General features: G+C 39.2%; 1 protein-coding gene across 2 annotated transcripts in view; it reads right to left on the reverse strand.

Annotated features, from left to right (window-relative positions):
• Positions 1–488: 488 nt before the first annotated feature.
• POC1A (POC1 centriolar protein A) overlaps positions 489–26,992 on the reverse strand; it is a 103,253-nt gene continuing 76,749 nt past the window's right edge. Inside the window, exons 10-12 of one of the 2 annotated variants that reach the window (XM_074958270.1) lie at positions 16,325–16,465; positions 11,122–11,229; positions 489–762 (exon numbers count right to left, since the gene is read on the reverse strand). In XM_074958270.1, the coding sequence (XP_074814371.1) occupies positions 664–762; positions 11,122–11,229; positions 16,325–16,465 (348 nt within the window). In that variant the 3' untranslated portion in view covers positions 489–663. The remainder of the gene's footprint in view (positions 763–11,121; positions 11,230–16,324; positions 16,466–26,992) is intronic. The other variant, XM_074958271.1, reaches the window with a different exon arrangement.

The raw sequence follows: 26,992 nt of genomic DNA on the forward strand, positions 1-26,992 counted from the left end.
CTTCCCCTCCCCTACACTCCACATACAATACTTGTGCTCTCAACAGTGCCAGCGCGAGGCATAAGCAGTCTTCGGGCTTGTACACATTAGCGCTTACTTCGGTATAACTTACCTCGCTCAGGGGTGTGAATAAGCCACACCCCTGAGTGACCTAAGCTCCTGCCGCTCGGGGAGGTGGAGTAATGATGCCGACAGGATGCCGATGAGCTGTCTCCCGTCGGCATACAGCATCTGCTTTAGCAGCGTTACCGAGGCGCAGCTACATGGGTACAGCTGTGCTGCTGTAGCGATTCTAGTATAGACCAGCGCTAAGTAATTGCTTAGGGCCCCGAGCAGCTCATAGGGGCCCCTTATTCACATTTTATTATGTATTGTGAAGGCAAAAAATATTCCTGCTTAGGGCCCCCCATGGGCTAGCACTGCCTCTGCTCAACGGGGAGTTAACTCAAAAGATCACCAATCGTTAGCTGTGTTTAGTGAAATAAGAGAATTTTATTCTTACAGTAACAAAAATGTGTATTTACAGATGCCATTGGCTGTACATTTTATTTTAATAAAATAAGTGATTCCATCTGTTAAAAATGATTCACCCAAAGTATTAGAAACACACAAACAAAACCCCAAGCCTCCAGACAACTCTGGCTTTATCAGCCCCTCGTGGAATCAATTCCCTTTACTGTGCATGAGCTTCTGCTGATTCTCAAGACACTCCTTCAGCTTGTCTTCAGTCAGTGTCAGTCTTTGCTCCAGAATGGAAACAGTCTGCAAAGGGAAATAATAAAATAAAGAGTACTGCTGAGTGATATATGAAGATAAGCCACATGCTGTACGCTTACTGCTTAGCACAGATGCTAAATATAACGTACCACAAGCTATTCCAGGGCTATACTCCACGATCACAATTTCCAAAGAGGCTTCAAGCTCAGCAACTTCTATTGAGGATAATAGGAGCTGCCAAGCTCAGCTGAAAATCTGGCCCTAGTTATGGATGCTGAGCACTTTCAAAGCGTGGGCCCAGATTTCCTCTTCACTCCCTCCCCCCTTTTGGTGGAGTGTCGTCTCCCTTTACATATAGACAATTTCTGCTTCTAAAAGGCCAAATACCAGAGAGCTCATTTAATAGGTGGCTAATACAGGTGTTTTGAGTAGTTAGTCCCTTTTTTGGCCTGTTATCTTTGATTTCATGTCTTAGTTCCAATTCTTTTCTCCTTTCCTGATTGCTGTGTCAGTTAGCTATATATAAGGCAGGGGAGTGACATCATTGTGGTTCCTCTCTGCCTCCCCACCCAAAGAGACACTGAAAAACACCTGGGAACAAGAACTAAACTGAGGGGAGAAGGGTTGAACCCAGGCTGGGAGGGCATCCAGTCTGTGAGTGGAAATACCTGAAGTCTCAAGCTGCAGGCCAGTGCAGCTGCCTTTCAAGACTTTCTGTAATCTACAGTGTGACAATATTTAGGGTGAGAAATTACATTTTGTAATCTGTTTCTTTAGTGAATCAAACTTAGTTTGCGTATTTTGTTTTATTTGCTTAGTAATCTGCTTTGTTCTGTTTGCTACCCCTTTAACCACTTAAAATCTGCCTTTTATAGTTAATAAAATTTGTTTTGTTTATTATTAAACCCAGTTTCTGTAATTTCTAACCAAGGGACAAGAAGTTGTTCATACCTTCCTCCACATTGAGGGAGGGGGAAAATTTATTAGCTTGCGTTGTATAGATTTCTCCACAGTGCAAAACAATATACCTTTGGGTCTGCACTCCAAGGGAGGTGGACACCTGAGTGCTGGGGCAAATCCCTTAGCTGAGGGTTCCCAGAGCTGAACTCAGTGTATGTCGTTTTGCAGTTGGGTGTGGCCCTGCCTGTGTGTGTGCGCTAGAGAAGGCTTAATAGCCTGGCTCAGCAAGACAGGGTAAAGGGAGCCCAGGCTGGTGGAACAGGTGGGCTCAGTGGTATTCCAGCACATCAGGTGGCATCTTAAAGGGGGACAACCCATCACATGCTTATCTTAACATTGTATTTGTGCCCTCTACAGAGGCTGATTAATGCCTTATAAATACGATCACCACTAGCTCTTTCTCATAGCTCTAAAATCTAGATACAGACATGCAAAGTATGCAGGAAGCAAATTTTAAATTACATGGAGATAAAATTTTCTGCTGGAAGTCATTTATTGATTATTTTGAAGTAATCAAAGATAGTCAGCAATGTAAAAGTGCATTTCAAGGACACTGAAGCAGTTGGTAATATTGAAATATTAGATATAGAAAGCATTAACAATTAGAAGCCCTTGTTGCACCTTAGAGACTAACAAATTTATCTGGGCATAAGCTTTCGTGGGCTAAATCCCACTTCATCACATAACCAACACCCTATAGTGGAAACCTACTGACCGCTATACTTACCTACATGCCTCCAGCTTTCATCCAGACCACATCACACCATCCATTGTCCACAGCCAAGCTCTAAGCTACAACCGCATTTGCTCCACTCCCTCAGACAGAGACAAAACACCTACAGGATGTCTATCAAGCATTCTTAAAACTACAGTACCCACCTGGTGAAGTGAAGAAACAGACTGACAGAGCCAGAAGCGTACTGAGAAGTCACCTACTACAGGACAGACCCAACAAAATAAGTAACAGAACGCCACTAGCCGTCACCTTCAGCCCCCAACTAAAACCTCTCCAGCACATTATCAAGGATCTACAACCTATCCTGAAGGACGATCCCTCACTCTCCAGACCTTGGGAGACAGGCCAGTCCTTGCTTATAGACAGCCCACCAACCTGAAGCAAATACTCACCAGCAACTACACACCACACAACAAAAACACTAACCCAGGAACCAACCCCTGCAACAAACCCCGTTGCCAACTCTGTCCACATATCTATTCAAGGGACACCATCATAGGACCTTATTCACATCAGCCACACCATCAGGGGCTCGTTCACCTGCACATCTACCGATGTGATATATGCCATCATGTGCCAGCAATGCCCCTCTGCCATGTACATTGGCCAAACCGGACAGTCTCTTCGCAAAAGAATAAATGGACACAAATCTGACAGCAGGAATCATAACATTCAAAAACCAGTAGGAGAACACTTCAAACTCCCTGGTCACTCAATAACTGACTTAAAAGTGACAATTCTTCAACAAAAAAAAACCTTCAAAAACAGACTCCAACGAGAAACTGCAGAACTGGAATTAATTTGCAAACTGGACACCATCAAATTAGGCCTGAATAAAGACTGGGAGTGGATGGGTCATCACAAAAACTAATTTCCCCATACTAATTTCCCCCTACTGTTTCTCACACCTTCTTGTCAACTGTTTGAAATGGGCCACCCTCATTACCACTACAAAAGTGATTTTTCCTCCCTTGGTATTCTACTGTTAATTGAATTGTCTCGTTAGCACTGACCCCCACTTGGTAAGGCAACTCCCATTTTTTCATGTACTGTGTATATATACCCCCCTGTATTTTCCACTCTATGCATCTCATGAAGTGGGCTTTAGCCCACAAAAGCTTATGCCCAAATAAATTTGTTAGTCTCTGAGGTGCCACAAGGACTCCTTATTGTTTTTGCTGATACAGACTAACACGGCTACCATGCTGAAATAGAAAGCATTAAATAAAATTAATCGATATGTAATCACTAAAACAATTTCACATATTTTACTAGGGCTGTCAATTAATCGCAGTTAACTCACATGATTAACTCAAAAAAATTAATCACGATTAATCGCAGTTTTAATCACACTGTTAAACAATAGAATACCAATTGAAATTTATTAAATATTGTGGATGTTTTTCTACATTTTCACATATATTGTATTCTGTGTTGTGACTGAAATCAAACTCGATATTATTTATTACAAATATTTGCACTGTAAAAATGAAAAACAAAAGAAATAGTATTTTTCAATTCACCTCATACAAGTACTGTAGTGCAATCTCTTTATTGTGAAAGTGCAATTTACAAATGTAGATTTTTTTTCTTACATAACTGCACTCAAAAACAAAACAATGTAAAACTTCAGAGCCTACAAGTCTACTCAGTCCTACTTCTTGTTCAGCCAATTGCTAAGACAAACAAGTTTGTTTGCATTTACAGGAGATAATGCTGCCCGCTTCTTGTTCACAATGTCACCTGAAAGTGGGAACAGGCATTTGCATGGCACTTTTGTAGCCGGCACTGCAAGGTATTTACGTGCCAGATATGCTAAAGATTCGTATGCCCCTTCATGCTTTGGCCACCATTCCAGAGGACATGCTTCCATGCGGATGACGTTCATTAAAAAAATAATGTGTTAATTAAATATTTGACTGAACTCCTTGGGGGAGAACTGTATGTCCCCTGCTCTGTTTTACCAGCATTCTGCCATATATTTCATGTTATAGCAGTCTCGGATGATGACCCAGCATATGTTCATTTTAAGGACACTTTCACAGCAGATTTCACAAAATGCAAAGAAGGTACCCATGAGAGATTTCTAAAGATAGCTACAACACTCGACCCAAGGTTTAAGAATCTGAAGTGCCTTCCAAAACCTGAGAGGAACGAGGTCTGGAATATGCTTTCAGAAATCTTAAAAGAGCAATACTACAGAACCCGAATCACCAAAAAAGAAAATCAACCTTCTGCTGGTGGCATCTGACTCAGATAATGAAAATGAGCATGTGTCGGTCTGCACTGCTTTGGATGGTTATTGAGCAGAACCCGTCATCAGCATGGACCCATGTCCCCTGGAATGGTGGTTGAAGCATGAAGGGACATATGAATCTTTAGCGCATCTGGCACGTAAATATCTTGCGACGCTGGCTACGACAGTGCCATGCAAATGCCTGTTCTCACCTTCACGTGACATTGTAAACAAGAAGCAGGCAGCAATATGTCCTGCAAATGTAAACAGACTTGTTTGTCTGAGCGATTGGCTGAAGAAGTAGGACTGAGTGGACTTGCAGGTTCTTAAATTTACATTGTTTTATTTTTGGATTCAGGTTTTTTTGTACACAATTCTACATTTGTACGTTCAACTTTCACGATAAAGAGATTGCACTACAGTACTTGAATTAAGTGAACTGAAAAAATACTTTTTCTTTTGGGTTTTTTACAGTGCAAATACTTGTAATCAAAAATAAATATAAAGTGAGCACTGTACACTTTGTATTCTGTATTGTAATTTAAATCAATATATTTGAAAATGTAGAAAACATCCAAAAATATTTAAATAAATGGTATTCTATTATTGTTTAACAGTGCGATTAATCACACAATTAATTGTGATTAATTTTTTTTAATTGCTTGACAGCCCTAATTTTTACTTTATCAGTTAAAACTTAAAATGAGAAGCTCTGTTATAAACACTGATAAAACACTCCTCACACAAATGAAACTGGCGTTTATCCAATAAACACTGGAAAAACACCAGAAATGGTTACTAGTATCCAGGGCTTCCTCTACAGAGAGCAGTAATGCAGACTATCAGCAGGGTGGAGGGTGATTTCTAAAGTTAGTAATTCTATTGGCTACTGACTCCTCAAGAAACGCAGCAGCAGATCTAGACACAAGAGGAACAACACACATCCCTCTGGATAGTTGGGAAGTGGGATCAGTCTAGCCAGATGACTTTCCTTACTTTCCTTAAGTATTTTCCTTACTACCCTCATCGTTAAAGATTTTATAATACAGAATCTGTTTTTTTTTTAAATTGAGATTTGAGGAGTTTACAGCTTGATCTCTTAAATTGAAGAGTCTTTCTTATTTCAAATACAATTTGGATGAAACTTGTTTGGTGGTTTTATGATAAGTGGAAGCTAGTACTTTGGACACAGTTTGGAACATGTTTCAGAGTAGCAGCCGTGTTAGTCTGTATCCACAAAAAGAAAAGGAGGACTTGTGGCATCTTAGAGACTAACAAATTTATTTGAGCATAAGCTTTCGTGAGCTACAACTCACAAAGAGCCCTATTCCTACCTCTTAAGATTTTATTCTGCATCACACACATTTATTTATAAAGGTATGTTTTCGTTATAGCAAAAGAATCTACCAGAACAGGACACAATGGAAAAGGAATTAAAGGCATCCTAATAACTTAATTTTAGATATGAGGATTTCAAACCAAAAAGCACAAAGGAGACACTAGAATGATTACATTTTGGCATTACAAATACGTTATTTCATTTTCTTCAGTTTTCATAATCTCATAATTATGATATCATATAATAAGGCCAACAGAGATTTCTAGACCTAATGTAAGAAACAATCCAAGTCCCACAGAATAGGGTTTGTGCTCCATATCCATGCCAATGTTCCCGGTAGTATGTGCCATATGAAAAGCAGTGCTGAAGCACCACAATATTATACTGGACAAACATCAGGACATAGACTCAGACTCATAGACTTTACTGTCAGATGTCATGAACATCTAGTCTGACCTCCTGCACACTGCAGGCCACAGAACCGAATCCACTCACTCCTGTAATAGACCCCTAACCTCTGGCTAAGTTACTGAAGTCCTCAAATCATGATTTACAGAGACTCCACTATTTACACTAGTTTAAACCTGCAAGCGACCCGTGCTTCGTGGTACAGAGCAAGGTGAACCCCCCCCCCAAATTATGGCTGAAGTTTTAGGGTGCATTATTCTTCACGAGGTCCTCACAATTCTCATGGACACTTATGACAAACGTGGCCAAACTGCACTGGTGTTAATCATGATATATTTATCTGAATCATACATTTATTGTTGAGATTAAGGTGTCACCTGGAAGTAGCTACCTGAGCAAGGCCTGCTTCGAGATATTATTTAGGCTCGTTAATGCTATATTGGAGTAGCTAAAGCCTTGCACATGAGTCCCTAGGGAAAGACTGATACGTTCCGAACATACAAACTAATCAAAGAAAGGAAAGAAAAAATACAAAGTAACTCAAAGCCCCAGAGCCTTGAGGGCTTTGTCATAATTACACCAAGAAAAATGAGCTTCAAAAAACTAAGATGGGTGGGCCACATGATTCAATGCCATCAAAACAGTGCATGCTGTATTATAGCAAGGTAACAGGTCCCATCTGAAGCTCTGAGGGAACTGCATATTGAAGGACCGTAGACTGTAATGTCATATTTTTAACCAAAGTGGCAATATGAGATTTTGCTTAATTATTCTTTATTGTATTTAAGACACAATCATTTTTAGAGCACTTTACTGGTTAGATTATCTTAATATTACATTGGAGTTTTATTTAAGGACATTGTATGGGATATTTAAGGATGGAAGCTGTTCTTAACTTTGATTTTTGGTCTCCTTCCCCATGCGTTATTTGGTGACCTTTCAGGCGTTTATGCTGTTTTATAGTACACAGAGAAATATATACAATATACTTCTAAAATTATCTACTTTAGTTTAGCCACAAATATATACTGAATATACATAACTAAATACAGTTCACAGTGATCTAAACACTGATACTTTCACAGTAGCTCTGCACAATTAGTCATTTTAAAGGCATTCAAACCACTTTAAACAGATTTAGCACAACAGATTTCTTATTTGAGCGGACATGGACAACAGCCCAGGTTTAAAGTAATAGCTTCTAGAAGCCAAAGTCCCAGTCCTGCAAGATGCTGTGCACCTCGGGCCTAATCCAAAGCCCACTGAACTCAATGGAAAGATTCCCATTGACTGCAGTGGGGGATTGCATCAGGCCATTTCTCAGAGGTACCGAGAGCTCCTTCTCGTTGAAGGACAATAGAATCTGAAGGTCCTCAGCAGCCCAAGGTAGGTGCTCAGCACTTTTCAGGAGCAGATCTTTGGATTGCATCTTGCAGTGATACTACAGTGAGACATGAGGAGCATAAGGGTGGTATTTAAGCAGTTTTAGAAGGAAAAAACCTTCCACATTTCCAGATTATAAAGGAATCAAAACAAGCATATTTCAGAGTTGCTTCCAGCAAACAGTAGCTACAACAATACAGAGCACTGTCAATATCCTGCAAAGAAATGAAATATCCCAAATGAGTCTGACAGCTCAAAGCTATTGTATCGTCAAAAGGGAGGATTGAGAATTATGAAAAATAACCTCATCTAGAAGACCTAGATGCTAAGATGTCAAAAAGCAACAGCTCCTCCAGTATTTCAGAGGTTTTTCAGACTGAAATGTTTCCTAAAGATCTCAAATAAGGAACACAGCACTGGAATCAAAACTGATTCATTTCATATTTTCTAAAAGCCACTCCTCTGATCTCTGTTATCCATTATGTGTTCTGAATAACATTTCTGAATGTAAACACAATTATTTTGCTTTACTTATTTTAGACTACATAATTTATTCTGAAGACCACTTTCAGTTTGAATTAAACTAATTTCCCCCCCTCCAAACTGTGTTTTTATACTAGTGAATTTCATTTAAAAAAATTTACCCCCTCTACAATCGCTTCCGGAATAAGTGAAATGATCCTTTAATCTCACACAACCTAGACTGTCCCTTAGTTCCTGGTGTGGATTATCTCAGGGCTTTAAAACTCTTCTAAATTTCACTGTGTTGTTTTTCCCCCTGGCTTTAATGGAGGATTAGTTTGGATGAATACGAAACTCTATTTCCTAAGGGTGGGTTCTCTCAGCAATTTATGAATTTTTATGATAACCTGATTCTGAACTCGGTTTTCATTTGGAATAGACACATCTTTCTTCACACACAAAACAGAAGCTATTTCCCCCAGCAGGTGCCCACTGTGTACTAGTGTTACATATATTTGTCCTCCTGATAATGGCAACTGCAGGTGTTTATGATGATGGCAAAGTACATTAACCCTGCATGCTAATCATTCCAAATTAAGTTTTCCATTGCAGCGGAGATATTCATCCGCTGACCTTCTGTCTTACAGAGGAATACTTGAGTTGTAAGTCCAGCTAGGAAAGAGTGTGAGATAGCACACTAACACATATTTGAATATCAAACATATCCTAGAGCAAATGGGTTTTGAATGAATAAGTTACCCCAAAGAAAACATCTTTGTTGCCTCATAAAAATGTTATGAGAATATTCATTCCGACTCCTCATCTGGACACATTCGGTTTGACTACACTGCAATTAAACACCTGTGATTGGCCCATATCAGCTGACTTGGGTTCGCAAGGCTCAGGCTACTGTGCTGTTTAACTGTGGTGTAGTTGCTTAGTGAAGCCTGGGCTTGGGACCCTCCCAACTCCACCCTGGACAGGGTCCCACAGCCCATGCTCCAGCCCAAGCTTGAACATCTCCACCACAATTAAACAGACCCATAGCCTAAGCCCCTTGAGCCCAAGTCAGCTGATGCAGGCCAGCTGTGGGTCTTTAATGTAACATAAACAAACCCATTGAATTGATTGCTGCATCTTTAAGTTTAGCCCATTTCTGAGAACGGCAGAGATATGAATTTCATGCTGCTGCTCAGGAAAATGAAGCCTGAAGTTTTTATCTTTGCAGGTCAAATCTAGGATAGCACTCATATTTAGGATGTTTATATATACAAAAAATATAAAATATTTGCAAAGTAAATCAAAACTAAAAGTGATTCTAGTTAATATTTTAAATACATAATTCTTGCTTACATGTCATCTTAAGACCATTTCATTTACAAAGTAAACAAAGGAAGATGGAGTAACATTTACTCTCAAGTAGAAAAATATAATACTGGTTAAAAACATTTGCACAAACCAAGAGTAAATCATCATAACATGATGCTAACAGGCATAACACAAAGCATCATCATAGACATTAGCTACATCAAATTCACCTACTGTGTCATTGCTAAAAGTGGTATGCAGCAGCCACTAGTCCCCTCTGATACAGCTTTCTAGAGTTAGTTGACGTGCTTCACTGAAGAAGCAACCCTACGAAAGCTTATGCTCAAATAAATTTGTAGTCTCTAAGGTGCCACAAGTACTCCTTTTCTTTTCACGAATACAGACTAACACGGCTGCTACTCTGAAACCTACTTCAGTATATCCAGTTGGGCAGGCCATAGCACCTCTACAGCATCATCACTTCTACTTCCAGCTGGTGTCTGGCAGGAGGAGGCCTCTTAGTACAATCAAAACAGTCCTACTGTCTCATAAGTAGACAGCAGTCCACTTCATCTTTACAGCTGCTCTCAGTGGAGGGAAGGTACTGACGATTGGTGAGCAGACAACGTAACGTCAAAAATTTGCAACATGGGACAAAGAACTGGCCGTTGGCCGCAGCACAGTTCTCAACTTTCAGATGTCAATGTTCAACTGGTTTCCTAGTACTAATGATCTCTCGGCATTGCAAAGTCATGAAAAATCATCTTTTCTCCCCTCCCCCCGTAAAACACTGTTTAGGATAAAACATTATAAATTGTTTAAGTGATGGGCTAAGTAAAAAGAGACATTAGAAAATGAATAGGAGATCAATGTGATGTTTGCATAATTTCCAACCAAAGTAGTTTATCACAACTACAACGTGTTCCGCACATTATGTTAATTAAAAGGTTAGAGCTCAGTAAATTCAATGGGAACAAAAGAACATCATGATCACAGTTTTATTCCAACTTTCTCAAGATAATACATTAGAAATATACTAGCGCTCCCTCGATGCTAAACAATTAAAATGCCTGGGAAAACTGAGACAAATGTGCAAATATACAGTATGTGGAAATACCACAGGGGAAGCCTGACTTGTGTTCCTAAATGTGTGGTTCCGCTTATGAAAGTAAAGCTTTTCTTACTGGTGCTATTCAAGCATATTAATTAAATGGTTCATTATAAGATACCAGTAAGACAGCTAACATACTCCTGGTCTTTTTGCAAGTAGACCCTCTGTGTACCTTTAATTTTATGGAGACAGACTTTTTTTTAAGAACCACTTGAAATGCAGTGGCATTTACGTATTTTAGAGAGAGGAGCCTTTATATCTGGATTCTAAATTCAAACACGCAACACCAGTCAAGAGGTAGATCGACACTTCACTGGGCAACAGGCAGCATGCAGATGAGCTGCCACCAGAGCAGCTCAGGAAGAAGACTGCAACTCAGAGTCACAATCTCCTTCCCAGTTTACTCTTGCTCTGGATGGAGGGTATTGCCTCAGGGCTACATCCAGCACAGGTCATGTTACCTGGTCACCAAGGCTCCTCCCAGTCCCCAGCCACCTGTGTGAAAGAGAAGTAGTGGTGGCTTCGCAGAGCCTTCTTCCCCAAGTGTTGTAACCCATGGTCCATGTAGCCTGCACAAGACAGGAAGAGGCACTTTACACCCCTTTACTCTCTTGCATAGATACAGAGAGCTACTGATGATCTAGGGCCTAGGCCTCATGGAATGGTAAATTTAACCAAACTCTAACAAAATAGCTAGTTATGTCCTCCAGAGTTGCAATGATAAAACTCCACAATCCTTTGGAGCACCTGACTCCATAGAAGCACAAATTCAGTCCTTTCTGACCTCCTTTGGCCTCTTATTAGAATCACAGAATCATAGGGTTGGAAGAGACCTCAGGAGGTCATCTAGTTCAATCCCCTGCTCAAAGCAGGACCAATCCCAACTAAATCATCCCAGCCAGGGCTTTGTCAAGCCGGGCCTTAAAAACCTCTATGGATGGAGAGTCCACCACCTCCTTAGGTAACCCATTCCAGTGCTTCACCACCCCTCCTAGTGAAATAGTGTTTTCTAATATCCAACATAGACCTCCCCCACTGCAACTTGAGACCATTAATCCTTTTTCTGTCATCTGCCACCACTGAGAACAGCCGAGCTCCATCCTCTTTGGAACCCCCCTTCAGGTAGTTGAAAGCTGCTATCAAATCCCCCCTCACTCTTCTTGTCTGCAGACTAAATAACCCCAGTTCCTTCAGCTTCTCCTTGTAAGTCATGTGCCCCAGCCCCCTAATCATTTTCGTTGCCCTCCATTGGACTCTCTCTAATTTGTCCACAACCCTTCTGTAGTGGGGGGACCAAAACTAGATGTAATACTCCAGGTGTGGCCTCACAAGTGCCGAATAGAGGGGAATAATCACTTCCCTCGATCTGCTGGCAATGCTCCTACTAATACAGCCCAATGTGCCGTTGGCCTTCTTGGCAACAAGGGCACACTGCTGACTCATATCCAGCTTCTTGTCCACTGTAATCCCCATGTCCTTTTCTGCAGAACTGCTGCTTAGCCAGTCGGTCCCCAGCCTGTAGCGGTGCATGGGATTCTTCCGTCCTAAGTGCAGGACTCTGCACTTGTCCTTATTGAACCTCATCAGATTTCTTTTGTCTTAATCCTCCAATTTGTCTAGGTCACTCTGGACCCTATCTCAACCCTCCAGCGTATTTACCTCTCCCCCCAGTTTAGTGTCATCTGCAAACTTGCTGAGGGTGCAATTAATCCCATCATCCAGATCATTAATAATGATGTGGAACAAAACCGGCCCCAAGACCGACCCCTGGGGCACTCCACTTGATACCGGCTGCCAACTAGACATCGAGCCATTGATCACTAGCCTCTCCACACATGCCTTTCCTCTTGCTAATAAGAGTAATTATTTCTACTGTTCCTGCCTGCAGCACTCTGAAGTCTTAGTTGTGCGTTTTCTTGTCTCATTCAGCCAAAGTCTCACACTCTAAGGGGTACAATACCATCATAGTGCTAGCAGAGTTATGGAATTGTTTAATATCATTAAGTGCACATATCTACTCTCACATAACTATACTGGGTGCACCTAAGGATACAGCCAGTGTCAAGTGAAGATTAAAACACTAAAATTAAATTATTTTAGTGTTATTCTGGTGTAGGTACAGCTTGGAAAACTTTTCCCTAAATGCAGCTATTTTTACCATCTTTTCAGACTTCCTATGTTCTAATTTATTCCTCCTCCACTCCTCTCTCTCTGCGAGGTCTAAAATAACATTTGGAATTTCTGAAGTTACTGAACCTCTTTTTAAAAGGTATGTTTGCATTACATATATCTATTTTAAACCCCACATATCGTGTTTACTACAGTATTTTTCCTCTGATAAAACACCTATACAGTAGAAATGGAGCCCATTACACAACAATTAGAATTGTGTATCAGAATTACATAATGAAAGATAAAGAATGCATTCCAATCCTACTACTGGTGAAGCACACGAATATCGTATAAACCAGTAGCTTCCATTTTATTCATGTGTACAACATTGGATATGCTAACCAGAATGGTTTGAAACGGATCAGCAGTAGGATCTAAAAGCACTCCCCCCCCCGCCCCCAATAGTTTTCTTGTATTTTTATTGAATAGCATTATGGTTCTTTTGAAAGAAAATGTTTTTTGGTTTTCACCTTCCTATTTCCACTAAAGATGTAAGTGTTGCAAGATTCAACACATTTAGACAAAACAAGGACTATTTTGACAATCCACCCCAACCTCCACACTTTTCAATCGTGTTCATGTTCCTCAGGAGCAGAAGACTGAGCTGGAATGAGAATTAGCGTTTTGATATGATGCATTCAAATTCTTCTGCATTCTATGAAAATGGCAAGATTTCTTTTTAACATGAGAAACAAGGGAGACAAACCTGTTATATTTATATAAATGCATATAGACTCTTATTTTTATATCCCCCTCAGACAAAAAATACCTTAATCAAAGAACAGGTATGTGCACTTGAACCACCATATCACAAATAGAACCATTAAGATAGCTACGAAGACGCTCATTAAATCTTCTCACTCAGCCTTTCCAAATCACAACCATGAATTGACCTTCTTTGCATTATGTCATCAACATCCACCACCCTGCAATACATGCCTTCTCCCTGCACCTCCACATACAATATTTAATCTTTCCATTCCACATGGTTACCATTAAGAAATTACAATTTTCTAACTGGAGTGATGAACTGGTGTTTTGTTGGAAGTGGGGTTGGTTTTTAGTTGCTGGTTATGTTTTGTTATTCTGTGTTGGATTTGGATGTGTTGCGTTTTAACGGCGGGGATTCTTTAAGTGGAAATAGTTTGAAAGTTGTTTATCATTTTAGGAAGCTGGTATTGTAATGTTTAGAGTAGTGTTATTTAAGTGATACTGTAAGTAAGAATAGCGTGGTAAGAAGTGTGCAGAATTAGTGGAGGCAGGAGTCGTGTGTTGTGGATGTGAGTGAGGTAAAGTGGTTAAAACAAAATTAATGCTTAAAAAAACAAAAACAAAAAAATACCACAAGACAGGGCTGCAGTGGGACCCAGATATGTGCAAGGGAAAAGCATGGTGGAGAGAAACAGGACAGAAGCTGTTGGGGAACATGTGGGAACTTGAAGTATGTGGAAGGAGTTAGGGAAAGAGTGGGATTTGAGCAGGGGAGGGGACAATGGAGCTATGCTGATTTTATAGGCTGAGGATCTAGAACTGAAGTTAATTCTCTTGTGCAAGATAGCGATGCACTCCCCAAACTGAAGAATGCTATGTGTAGAATCTACTGACCAGGTTTCTTTAAAAATATGAATTGAACACATAGATTTCCTTAATTTCCAGAAAATAGTATGCTACTAGACCATCCCTCCCAGGATCCATGCAGGCTTTCACAATTGTGGAGAAGGAAAGTTTAAAGGACAAAAAGATATTTATTTTAGTGTTTGGAACCCCACATGATTGTGAATTCACAGAAAGTGGTCTTAATTTTAGAGTATGATTTGTAACCACTGCAAATTTAAATTTTCCAGTGCTTTGAAAGCATAAAGTGCTTACATAAAGGACCAAGAATTAATGGCTGTGAAGGTTACTGTTGACATACATTTTAATAGAATAATCTAGATCTGAATTTAGAATTTTATGCTACCCCGTGACACATGACCAGAAAGGGTGAAGCGTCCTGCAGGATGAATGACTCAAATTCAACCCTTAAAGACATATGGGGAGATAATGTTTGGGTTTTTGTGCATTTACATATATACTGGTAGTGGTCAACAATGTAATCGAACAGTCCCTGTCTATGCTGTATTCTGTTAATTCAGAGATCAGAGACATAAATGAACTGTAAACATAGGCTGTTGCTGTATTAATCTCTCTTCGAAATATATAGCGAATCATCTGCAGATGGTGGGAAAACATGCAATTACCTTATGTTAATCTGTGTGAATAATTAAAGGCGATGCTTAGGAAATGAGAGTCTATTGTTCGCCAAGGGACTCCGAGCTGTCAAAGAAAGCCTGAACTATATAAAAACGGCTTGGGTCCTGATCCTGTCATCTCAGATCTGCTTAAGCTTTATCAGGGGAAGTTTAAGTCGCAAGATGAGACCCCCGTTAAGCTGGTACTCCCTGGATATGATATTGGACATTGGACTATAACCTATGGACTAAATTCTAAAAACTCTTTGCAACTACAAAGCTCACCATCTCTGCTATAAATCTGAACCTCAAGAATTTAACTCATGTCTGTATGTATATTGATCTGTTAACCATACTCTCTCTTTTCTTTTTTAAAAATTTTAGTTAATAATTGGCTGTAAGCGTGTACTGGGGTAAGATCTGGAATATTCATTAATATGGAAGGTAATGTGTGCAATCCTTTGGGATTGGTAGAACTATTTTATGTGATGAAATAAGATTTTCATTAATCTTCATCATATCTGACTTGGGTAACTAGGTGGAGGCCTGAGGCTGGATTACTTTAAAGGAATTGTGTTTTGGACTTCTAAGTAACCAGTAAGGTATAACAAAAGCGGTTTAGTGCTGGCTTGGTAAACCTAAGTATTGAAATATCCACCATCTTTGGAGTTGTCTGCCCCATTCTTTGCAGTTCACCTGAATTGAGTGACCTCAGCTGGCTTCCCATGGGACTCCGGTCACACACCCCTACATTATTCTCTAAGGAGCTTCAAAGTACTCCCTGAAAAAGTTAAGATCAGCTCCACAAAAGGGGATAAAATATAAGGTGGGATTTTTAAAAGCCATCAGCACTGGCCTAACTCTGCTCTCACTGAAGCCAGTAGAACATTGCACAATGCATATGCCATAGATGTTGAATTCAGCAGCAGTTTGTGTTTTACCATGAAGCAAGATACTAGTTAGTAGATGGAGATGGGATTATATTTAAATTACAGGTTTTGTGGACTGTAAACTTCTTTATGTCCTTCCAATATTTCTCCTTAAAAATGTTGTTTTTTATATTGTGACAACTTTTTAGATAATCCAGAAATTTGACATTCTCCATCATTTTACAGAGATTTACCAATAAGCTTCTGAAAAACAGACGAGTTTTGAGACTATTCACAATTTTACTTTAAGGATCTATTTCAAAAAGTCCATATTTCACTTGAGGACAGAAGATGACCTATTATCACGAGCCCATAAAGCACTTCCTTCATACCTGAGTAAGAACATCTAACTGTCCCACAATATGCTCTAGGGTATCTGCAAGACTTGTCTCCTCCTCTTGCTGGTGCTGGTTCCTGGCAGATTCTTGTGTTTTGTTTTTCTTAGGAGGATCACCGCAATCCATTTCTGATTGCTAGGAAAACAGGGAGACACTATTTGTTAGTACAATGCAAGCAACAGAAGAAGTATTTCTGCCTCAGGGATAGGTTACGGTGAAGTATGATCTGTCCTGGAGAACTGAATCTATGCTATGAAAAGGGATCGATGGTGTTGAGGCAACAGCGCACAGCTAGAAATTAGGAAAGCTGCCATGTATTTGTGTGACTTGGGGAAAGTAACCTCTGGAATATGGAGATAATATCTACACCTCATGGAAGTAATGCATGATTCAAGTTACTAAAGATTGTGAAGAGCTGTGGGCTACTAGGATGGAAGGTGCTACAGAAATACGAAGTGTACCTGAAGAGAGAGATACCAGGGAGACAATTTGTATACTTTTGCACACACACACGATTATAAATAATATACAAGTTACCATGGTGATGAACATCCCCTACAATTTTAGTCCAACACTGTAAAAAGCAGAGAGGTTTTTTTCAATATTACAGGGAACAATAAGCTCTCTTCTCAGATCTATTGGCTACACTAAACTTGACTTCTACAGTTAAGCATGTAAAATTAAGCAAAAATGTTCCAATACACATGTAAGTTAAACATGCATAGTTTGGTTCAGTCATTTTAATTTTGTTTAGATCTTGAACTCTGTCTCTCCTCACAAAACAAGTCAACTTTGAAGTTTCAATCTCAGCTGTTTTTGTTATGCAAGCTTGATCATTTCACCACATAAACTTCTAACTCAAACATTTTTGCTAAAACTCCCCCTCCCCCCTACGCCCATCCTCCTTAAAAGGTGATCTTTTATGTGAGACAAGCCCCACAACTTTATCTACTTTCTGGATACAAATGAACTGGTGTCAACTGAATAAACTGAAATGTTTTTTGTAATGTAAAAGCTAACTGCTGGAATAAGTGATGCTGAATGTTCCAATACTTACTACTTTACATAAACGATCAAAAATTTACATGGATTTGAACCTAAACTCCAGATCGAGACATCCCCAGACCCTGATCCTCCATCACCTTGCATGGTCATTGATAACCAAATAAGAATGTTGACATCTTTCACTTGCTTGGGACTAGTATAAATGACTGCAAAATGTCCAAGCCAGAGAACCAGGCACTCAGACTTTGGATTGCTGGAAATCCAGATCCAAGTCATGCTGCTCAGGCACATCTCTAGGTAGAACGTGGCTAATGACTCCTTGCCTTCTTCATTCCTGAGCACAGAATTAATAATCTGTTTCTCTGAGTAATGCTGTTTATTCTGTCTCAGCCCTACTTGATGTAAGTCACTTGAACACATTATACAACAATGCTGTAATTTTAAGACTAGGACAAGTTCTTATCCCATCTGAAATAAATATATATATTATATATATTTTAAAATCAACAGCCCTGCACCCTAAAAATCCACATTAATTCCCTTAGCTTTTGAAGTTAGAATAGCATAATTGTGAAACATTTGTTTTAAGTATTAATTGCATTGCTTGGTGCCCTACATTCCTTCCAGCTGTTCCTCAATACAAAATAAGGCCCTGATCCTGCACTGGAAGACCCCACTGGTGTAATTCACTGTTTGTGAAGAACCCCATTGAAGTCCATGGATCAGCAGCCCATCCGGGCAGATCACAAATAAGGAAGTCAGAACCTCATTTGTACACATGCTTTATTTTAAGCAAAGAAGTTGTTGGGAAGAAGGGAAACCACTGCCCTACAAAGAATTTCCACAGTTTGTATATTAGATCTGCTCCAAGAATGTTTAACCACCAAGGATTGCACTCCAAACAGTGACAGTTTACTAATATATGTTTGCTCTAGCACAAGCTAATTAACTCCAAAGGAAACCTGATAGAACTGCAATTTGTCTGAGTTTACCTAAAAGAAAAATTTGATGTGCCCAGTAGGTGATCAGCAAATAAAAACCCCACCAAGAATATTCTTCTGTTATTAACCAAACTAATTTTATATTTTGATTGACTGGTCTATAGTTACTCCATACCCATTCCTGTGTATCTGAGCCACAAGCACGCTAACATTATACAAATCTTCACTTAAAATGTTTACAGACTTCCATATCAGAACCCATTAGAAGAAGCTGACTCACTGAAGCAGAAAAATAATTGTACCGATAAACTGTTATCCTTTTACCTTTAAACAAAGCAAGAACCTGACAGCTTTTCTTTTTTTAAAAAAATGGTTCAACTTATAATAATCCTGAAAAAATACTTATAAAAGTTTTTTTTTTGGTACATCGCATTTAGAGACAGTCAAAAAATAAAGGTTTAAGAGCCTACTGCCTCAACATTTAGCTGGCACTATCATTATTCTATGAGATCTTCCCTTCCCGACAAAAATCATCACTTTTCCTTTTCTGGGGTAAGTCAAAGCATTTTCATCCAGATTTCCGTTGTGTTCAGATTCTGGCAGAGCTATTAGACTCTAAAAATATGGATTTGATTAAAAAGGGGCAGATGAGGCTCAGATGCCTGTAAATGACACTATTGCCCAAAACATCCTAAAACAGAAGTCAATGAGAGTTTTGCCTGTATAAGAAACAGAACCAGTACTTTGCAGGGCAAAGGCTGCGTAGAGTAATTAACAGATTTTAAAATATACTGAATCTGAATCGGGCCTCTGGGATTTCTTTTGTGCCCCACTTAGGGGAAAAAAGGTAGACACATTATTATTGGTTTAAAAACAAATAGATGGGAAAGAGCCTGTGCTACATAACTGTGTGCCAGGTTGAGTGGCAGTTCTTCCAGAAGCAACTATCAGCCCTTTTGGCTCAGTGCAAGTACAACAACAACACAGGTTGCTGCTGCATTATTGGGAAATAACCTGCTATTATTAACTTGTTACTGTATCCCCCTGATTACAGTGATAAATATCATTGTGGGGTCTCAGGAGAGCCTGCAGGTGCTCTCTGGTCCTCCTTTTGTTTTTAATGAAAAGCCCAAGTGCTTGCAAACTCTTCCGTAACCACCACCACCACCACCAACTTGTGTCTGGGATACTAGAAGTGGCCTACTAGAATTTTGTACCCAACTGAAGAAAAATAAGGAGAAAACAAATATAGACATTGTTTTCCATTTTGTCATAGGGCTATTTTTGCTGTGCTTTGAAAACAAGCAGCAGCTATCTTATATTTAATAGATGTACAGGGCATGTGGTAAGCTGGTGACTACAATGGGACTGGAAGTAGGTTCAAGAGCCCATTCTTCAAGCAGATGAAAAAGAAAAAATGCTGCAAAAATAATACATGCTATCAAAAGCATGAAATAGGTACCAGCTTCACAACTGTTTCAGCACTATCAAGTGTCATTACACACAAAGACACCTGTACTCCTTCACTACTAAATTGTAAGGTAACACGCCAGATGAATTCTGGGGAAGGACACTGAAGACAATGACACTGATGTGGAGGTTTAACCTATTTTAGTCATAGTTCAAGTGAACAGTTTATTCAGCACAACTGAGTAAACGTATGTGCCATTAAATACCTTATTACAACATCTGCTTATCAGGCATTGGAAGTATAGCAAGAAGCAACTGAACATTAAAAGAAGAATGGATAAGCAGTTTTCAAATACAATACAGCTCTTAGCACCCACTTAAATGGCACACTCCAACTACTTGGGGGGCCATGGAGACAGGGGAAATAATTAGCCTTCATTCCAAAAGTCTTCACATTGAAACTTATGAAAACTGTTCTAACTAGAGAGCATTCTTCTCAGCTACCATACTGCTGGGTCTTGGACGAGTCAATTTTGGAACATATAAGCCAGTGGAAAATACAAATTGATAAGTAATTATATAAAATTACAGCTAGCTTCTGAAAAGCTAATATTAAAAAGGGGCACAATCAGCTTAATCACATTTCTATCTGAAACCTTCATACCGACTATTGTTACAATTAACAAGATTAATATAACTGAAAGTAGGAGCAAAAAGGTTTCTGGGTTGGTTTTTTTTTTTTTTGCAGTCTGTTTTATCCATTTGACAACACCCTGCCTCTAGTCAGTTTCACTATTTCTCCTTGACTATTAAGTTTCTCCCTTCCTTGACAGACCCTCAAAAGCTAAAAGGGGGAGCTAAAACCCCTCTCAATATAAAACAAAACAGGAAATTAAGAAGTCAGCAGACACTACTTAAAAGGTACTTTATAAAAAACTGGATTTTTTAAAAATAATGTTAATTTAGAAAGAAAACAGTTGACAGTCTTTAAACTATGAATAGTCCGATATTAAAAATATTAGACTACGTTTGAGGGCTTAGTTGGAATAAAACAGGAACTAATGGAAAGAAACTGGCATGGGTAGGTTGTCTTATTTGGGACCCCATTATGCAAGTCAAACAAAGAAGATATTTAAATCTCCTCTTTCAGAATCATTTTCACTACAGGTAAAATGTTATTTTAACTGGATCTGTGGAGAGTAACAGTGACATCCAGTGGAAATTCTCATTAGTTTCAAGATAAACTAATCAGGAAGGTCACGAGTACTACACAATACCAGTTCTCGGGAACTCCCCATCGTGAGGTTCTCTTGTTCCTTCCTGCTCATCGATACAAAATACCATTATCCGAACAAATACAACATGATTCTAAATGTGTAAAACCATTCAAAAGCAGATTGTGAGGAGTAACAGAGGGATCTCATTAAACTGGTTGAATAGGCAACAAAACAGCATATGAAATCCAACACTGATAAGTGCAAAAGTAAGGCATATTGGAAAAAATCATCCCAGCTATACATACAAAATGAAAGAGTCTAAATTAGCTGTTACCACCCAAGAAAGATCTTGGAGTCACTGTGGATAGTTCTCTGAAAACTTCTGCTCCATGTGCAGCAGTGGTCAAAAAGGCTAACAGGAACTATTGGGAAGGGATAGAAAATAAGACCAAATATAATAATCCATAAAACCTTGGTACGGTCACACCTTGAATACTATGTCCAGTTCTGATTGCCCCATCTCAAAAAGGATATAATGGAACTGGATAAAAGTTCAGAAAAGGGCAACAAACATGATCTAATGGTATGGAACAGCTTCCATATGAGGGGAGAGACTAAAAAAAGAGTAGGGCTGTGCAACTGAGAAATGAGACGACTAACAGGGGATATGAAAGATCTATAAAATTATGAATGGTGTGGGAAAAAATTAATAGAGAAGTGTCATTTACCCTCTCATACAATACAAAAAACAGGGGTCACACGATGAAATGAATAGGCAGCAAGTTTAATACACACAAGAGGAAGTACTTTTTCACACAACTAACCTGTGGAACTCATTGACACGTGATATTGTGATGGCCAAAAGTATAACTGGGTTCCAAAAAAGAACTGGATAAGTTTATGGAGGATAATTTGGTCCATCAATGACTATTAGCCAAGACAGTCAGGCTGCAACCCCATGCTCAGGGTGAACCTAAACCTCTGACTACAGGAAGTCAGGAGTGGAAGTCATGGGTGGATCATTCCATAATAGCCCTATTCTATACCTTCCCCCTGAAGTCTGGTACAGGCCTCCACTGGAGACAGGATATTGGGCAAGATGGACCGTGTCTGTCAATATGGCAGCTCTTATGCTTCCTTGTCAAGTCAGTGTTAGCATTTGAATTTCTGGAATGCTCAAATTCCTCAGGTTTGGAACTATTCCACAAATCAACATATTCGCATCTGTAGCTAAGAAAACACAAGCTGTACTAATTTGAAGGAACACTCAGATATACACCACTATGGCTCATCTCTAGAGGCAACCCCTCAGGCTAGCACACAACTAGTTTTTGATTCTCTAAAAACATAGAGCTTATCCCCAAAACACCATGCGTGTTTTTGTTTAAGATATACTTCTACACAGTGCTGAAATGCAGGATAGGTCAGATAGCCCACATGTGCATCCATCAACTTTATCCAAAAAGATTTCAAATGGAATCCCCTTTTCCTGGCACAGAGAATGTTGAGTTCTAACATTAATACATGGCTAATCTACATTAGCGCCCTTGTTTTTTGTAAACCATGGAGTATTCATTCTAGTATTCCATGATTACATGGAAGATAAAACACATTAATTTCAATGAATCAAGCAATTTTAAACTCAAAAGGCACCATTGCCCAGCTGCCTGATGCACCTTCCTACACTGATCAGACTAGGCACTGACAAATTTGGGATATTTCTGGTGAAAGGGTATCACCATCTAGCTTTGCTAAATAAGGAACAAAATAAAATGCTGATGGGGAGAACATCTACCTGGATTTGTGCTGGAAATGGCCCAACTTGATTATCATACACATTGTAAGGAGAGTGATCACTTTAGATAAGCTATTACCAGCAGGCGAGTGGGGTGGGAGGAGGTATTTTTTCATGCTTTGTGTGTATATAAAAAGATCTTCTACACTTTCCTCAGTATGCATCCGATGAAGTGAGCTGTAGTTCATGAAAGCTTATGCTCAAATAAATTGGTTAGTCTCTAAGGTGCCACAAGTACTCCTTTTCTTTTTGCGAATACAAACTAACACGGCTGTTACTCTGAAACCAGCTAATGGCCAGTTAGAGTTCTTACCACATGTATTTCAATAGTCAATTTAAGACAAAGAGCTCATGAACAAAAAGAGAGGAAGTGTTTATGGAGAACATTTAGATTTCCATACAAGACATCTGAGTGTACGTTCGCTCATTCTTTTAATACCCACCTCCTCCCCAACATTTTTATTTTAAAAAAAATAAAAAGACAAAAAAGAGCAGCAGTTCCTCTTTTCTACAGATGGGCATTCCTATCACGAGCTTCTCTTTTCCCTACCCCTTCCCCTCCTGTTTACCTTGCTCTTCTCCTTCACTGTCTTGGTCTCACCTTGTTCTACTCAGCTGTGCTTTATCTTTAGCCAATGTCACTTTGGTGACTAAGAGACAACTGTTATTAGGCAAGTGTTTAAAGGTAACATCCAGAAGCATTAAAAAAAAAAAACCAAAAAAAACCCAGAATTCCTACACTGTCTCTTCAGAGTGACCAATTTCCATGGCATCCAGGCATTCCATTTGGTTTGTATTTTGTGCCAAAATTCCATGGTATCCATGGTTTCCATGCATCAGTTATTATGCTCACGTTTTCTGGGCCATATTTTCCTTGTTTCCATGCCAGAGCTGGAAGAAAATAGCAGTCTGTGGTGTTTTCCAGGCAGGAGAGTATATCTAGTAGTTGGCTCTCAGTCCTGTGGTCATTTAAGACTCCATGTGATTTTTGGAAAGAAAAACTTTACACCTCATATTACTTATAAAGACTAGTGAGTACTTACCTTCTTAACAGAGATGTTTTGGAGTCAGTATCTAATGCGGGTTGAGAGACTCAAATGACAGGATTATAAAAGCAAACAATGGAAAAACTAATTCCACGGTCCTACTATGGAAAGTTAAATCATAGGAAGAGATTTTTTGGTGAAATATTGCACAAAGTTTCCAGGTCCTTTTCCACTCCAGTAACTATTTGAACTACCTAATTACCACAGTGATCAAAGAAACTGCCAAAAACTGTGTGAATTTGTTAAGACGACTACATCGGGAGGTTGTGGAAGCTTTTTCACTGGAGGTTTTCAAAAGGAGGCTGGATAGCCATCTCTCTTGGATGGTTTAGATACAACAAATCCTGAATCTTGGCAGAGGGTTAGATCAGATGACCCTTGCAGTCCCTTCTAACCCTATGATTTATGACTTTGCGTACATGCATAACATTTTGTAACTAGCAAAGGTATGACCAGGTGTGCAATTACAGAGCCAGATGTCTGGTGTCCCCTTAGAAGGATAATTCTTCGGGAAGGTGGAACTTCAAGTACTATCAGTTGCTCCTAAAGGAAAAAAAATCCACTCTATTTATAGTAAAGAGAAGCTAGAGGCAGGATTCACGTCAGAAGTTTTCGCTAGGTAGGATAACAGCCAATTATGTTGATTTGTAGATTAGGGTTATGCTCTCTCTCTCAGGTCAGGTGATTTGACTCTTTTCTTCTTGCTCCCGCTACCTTTCCAAACCTAGGAGGCAGTTCTTCTGATCTCTGATAAGAGGAGGTAGTTTTAGTTTTACCTTCCCAAACCCTCCTTGGCCATCATATCTCCCTACCACAATGCAGCCTGAGCATTTTTGGCAAGAGACACCAACAGCTTTAGTGTCTAAACACTCAAAACACTGCGAGTCTTGGATGCACACAAGTGATCCCTGATGGGCCAACATGCTATGTGACTTCAGAAGGATTAATTTAAAAAAAAAAAAATACAAATTCAGAACAGTTTCTGTGCTTAAGGCACCATGACACGAATTCTGTACTAGGACCAGAAGAGGAATTTGAACAGAAGAGTTAGTCGGAAGGACTTCTACCAAAAGCCCTACTGACTACTGTTTTATAAACCACCCAAGATAATTCAAGGGAAGTATACGAATGGATAGCTATCAACACACCAATATTTTACATGCTTATGTACAAGTGTTCTTAGATGTACGTGCTTTTAAAAGTCAAAAGACATAAGCTCAAAGACAGAAAGACACATGCAGCAAAGCAGAAGCTGCTATGATTTACATTTAGCGTCTCATTTTATTTACTGGTGTCATTAATTCCTTTGTAGTCAAATAAGAAATTAAAACGGTAACATTTTCATTTGGTATTTCACTCACTTTAAACTATTAGTACAAAGAAACAGTCTATGGTTTTATAATTATCTAAGAACTGAATCATTTATACCACCCATCTCTCTCTAAAGCTGACATAAAATAATGGTTCGGGGGGAAAAACAAATCTTGCTTCTGTCTCTCTCTGAATTATGCCTGAAGTATTAAAATAAACCACAAAGCAGCAGCATAAGTGGGCGAATTTACATTAATTAGCCTGAAATGGCACCCCGAAATAAAGGTAATTTTCCCCTCTCCAATAATGCCTGGTCGTGACTTGCTTTATTGTCCAATAGTCTGAACACTCAATAAGTGCCAGATATTAGCTGAAGAACAAGTCTACTCACTTCTACAGAAGGAAAATAAAAGTCTGATCATTCTCATTCGTATTTCTGCCAAAAAAAAAATCTTATCTAAGCAGAACACTTTCTCTTAAGGAAAACAATTGTCTCAGACTTCGCTGTTAATATCTATTAATCGTCCTAGTGGTTAAATCAAATCACTCAATGAATCTTCAAAAACAGAAGTTGATGCAGCATATCTCTTGCTTTGAGGAGACAAGGTGGAGAAAGGTGAGTAAACAAGCTGAGGTTAGGGAAAACTATGAGAGTGTTACAGCTCAAAGTAAGAGGACAGCATAAAGCTTTAGCATCCCTCTCCATCAATACAGTCAACACACCAGGAGTAAACGCAATAGTCTCAAGGGAGGAGTACTTTAAAAGGTGGGGAATACTATACGCTTGTAAAAAGATCTGTTATTTTAGTTGGCTATTAAAAGCTAAAAGTGCACAGAAGACTAGAAAGCTGTTTCAAGATACTGTACCAATACTGACAGGTTTCAGAGTAGCAGCTGTGTTAGTCTGTATTCGCAAAAAGAAAAGGAGTACTTGTGGCACCTTAGAGACTAACATTTATTTGAGCATAAGCTTTCGTGAGCTACAGCAGCTGTAGCTCACGAAAGCTTATGCTCAAATAAACTTGTTAGTCTCTAAGGTGCCACAAGTCCTCCTTTTCTTTGTACCAATACTGTTTACATAAGCCCAGATTTTTAAAAAGTATTTAGGTATTGCTGCACTTAGCATTGCAATGCTTAGCTGATTTGGGAGCCTATGTCTCATTTTCATTGCTTGCTCTGATACAGTTTGCAATCAAATGTACATACCTTGCTTGCTCTGCATCTCAGATAATGCTTCACGAAGACCACAGTCTTGTTTGTCTAGCTCTGTTCAGGTAAATTCAGACACCTTTCTAACATCCAAGATGCAATTGATTCCCTCCTTTAATTGTGTCTTGTCTACATCAAGTCTGGTGCTGCTGCAAGGTTTATTGCAGTACTTACACTAGTGGTCACAACAGTGGGACTCTTTCTTCCCACATACCCACTCCCCAAACCACTCAATTTAGTGCTATGAGTGGCCCCAGACTAATAAACAGTCTTCACAACTCAAGTCACTATACCTTCAACACAGATACAGAACTTACAGCTGTAATGTAAACTTCCACAACCAACATGTCTCAACCCTAACCTAGAATGACCTCTGCTAGACTACAGCTCTGTTTATATGCCCTTTCAATCCTATGCCTGTCTGTGTGGGCTGCTAAAAAGGTGCCATCAACTGTGGATTTTAAACAGTTTAATTAAATCCTAACCTTGAGAATAATTTCTCTAGAATGCTTTGAACATCTTGTTTGATATCAAAATGTTTTTAACCATTAAATATGTAATTCATCAGCTCCCTTAGGAGTAAAATAAAAGCAGTCATCTCCCACAAAATGAAATTTCTAAGCTTCCACAAAATGAAATTTCTAAGCTTTATTGCTGTAAGGCTCCTGATCAAAAAGTAAAATATCAATTTCTACAGCTATGAGTGCATATTTCATACAATTTGGCTT

This window comes from Natator depressus, chromosome 7 (assembly GCF_965152275.1).
Source record: "Natator depressus isolate rNatDep1 chromosome 7, rNatDep2.hap1, whole genome shotgun sequence".
Lineage (NCBI taxonomy): Eukaryota > Metazoa > Chordata > Testudines > Cheloniidae > Natator > Natator depressus.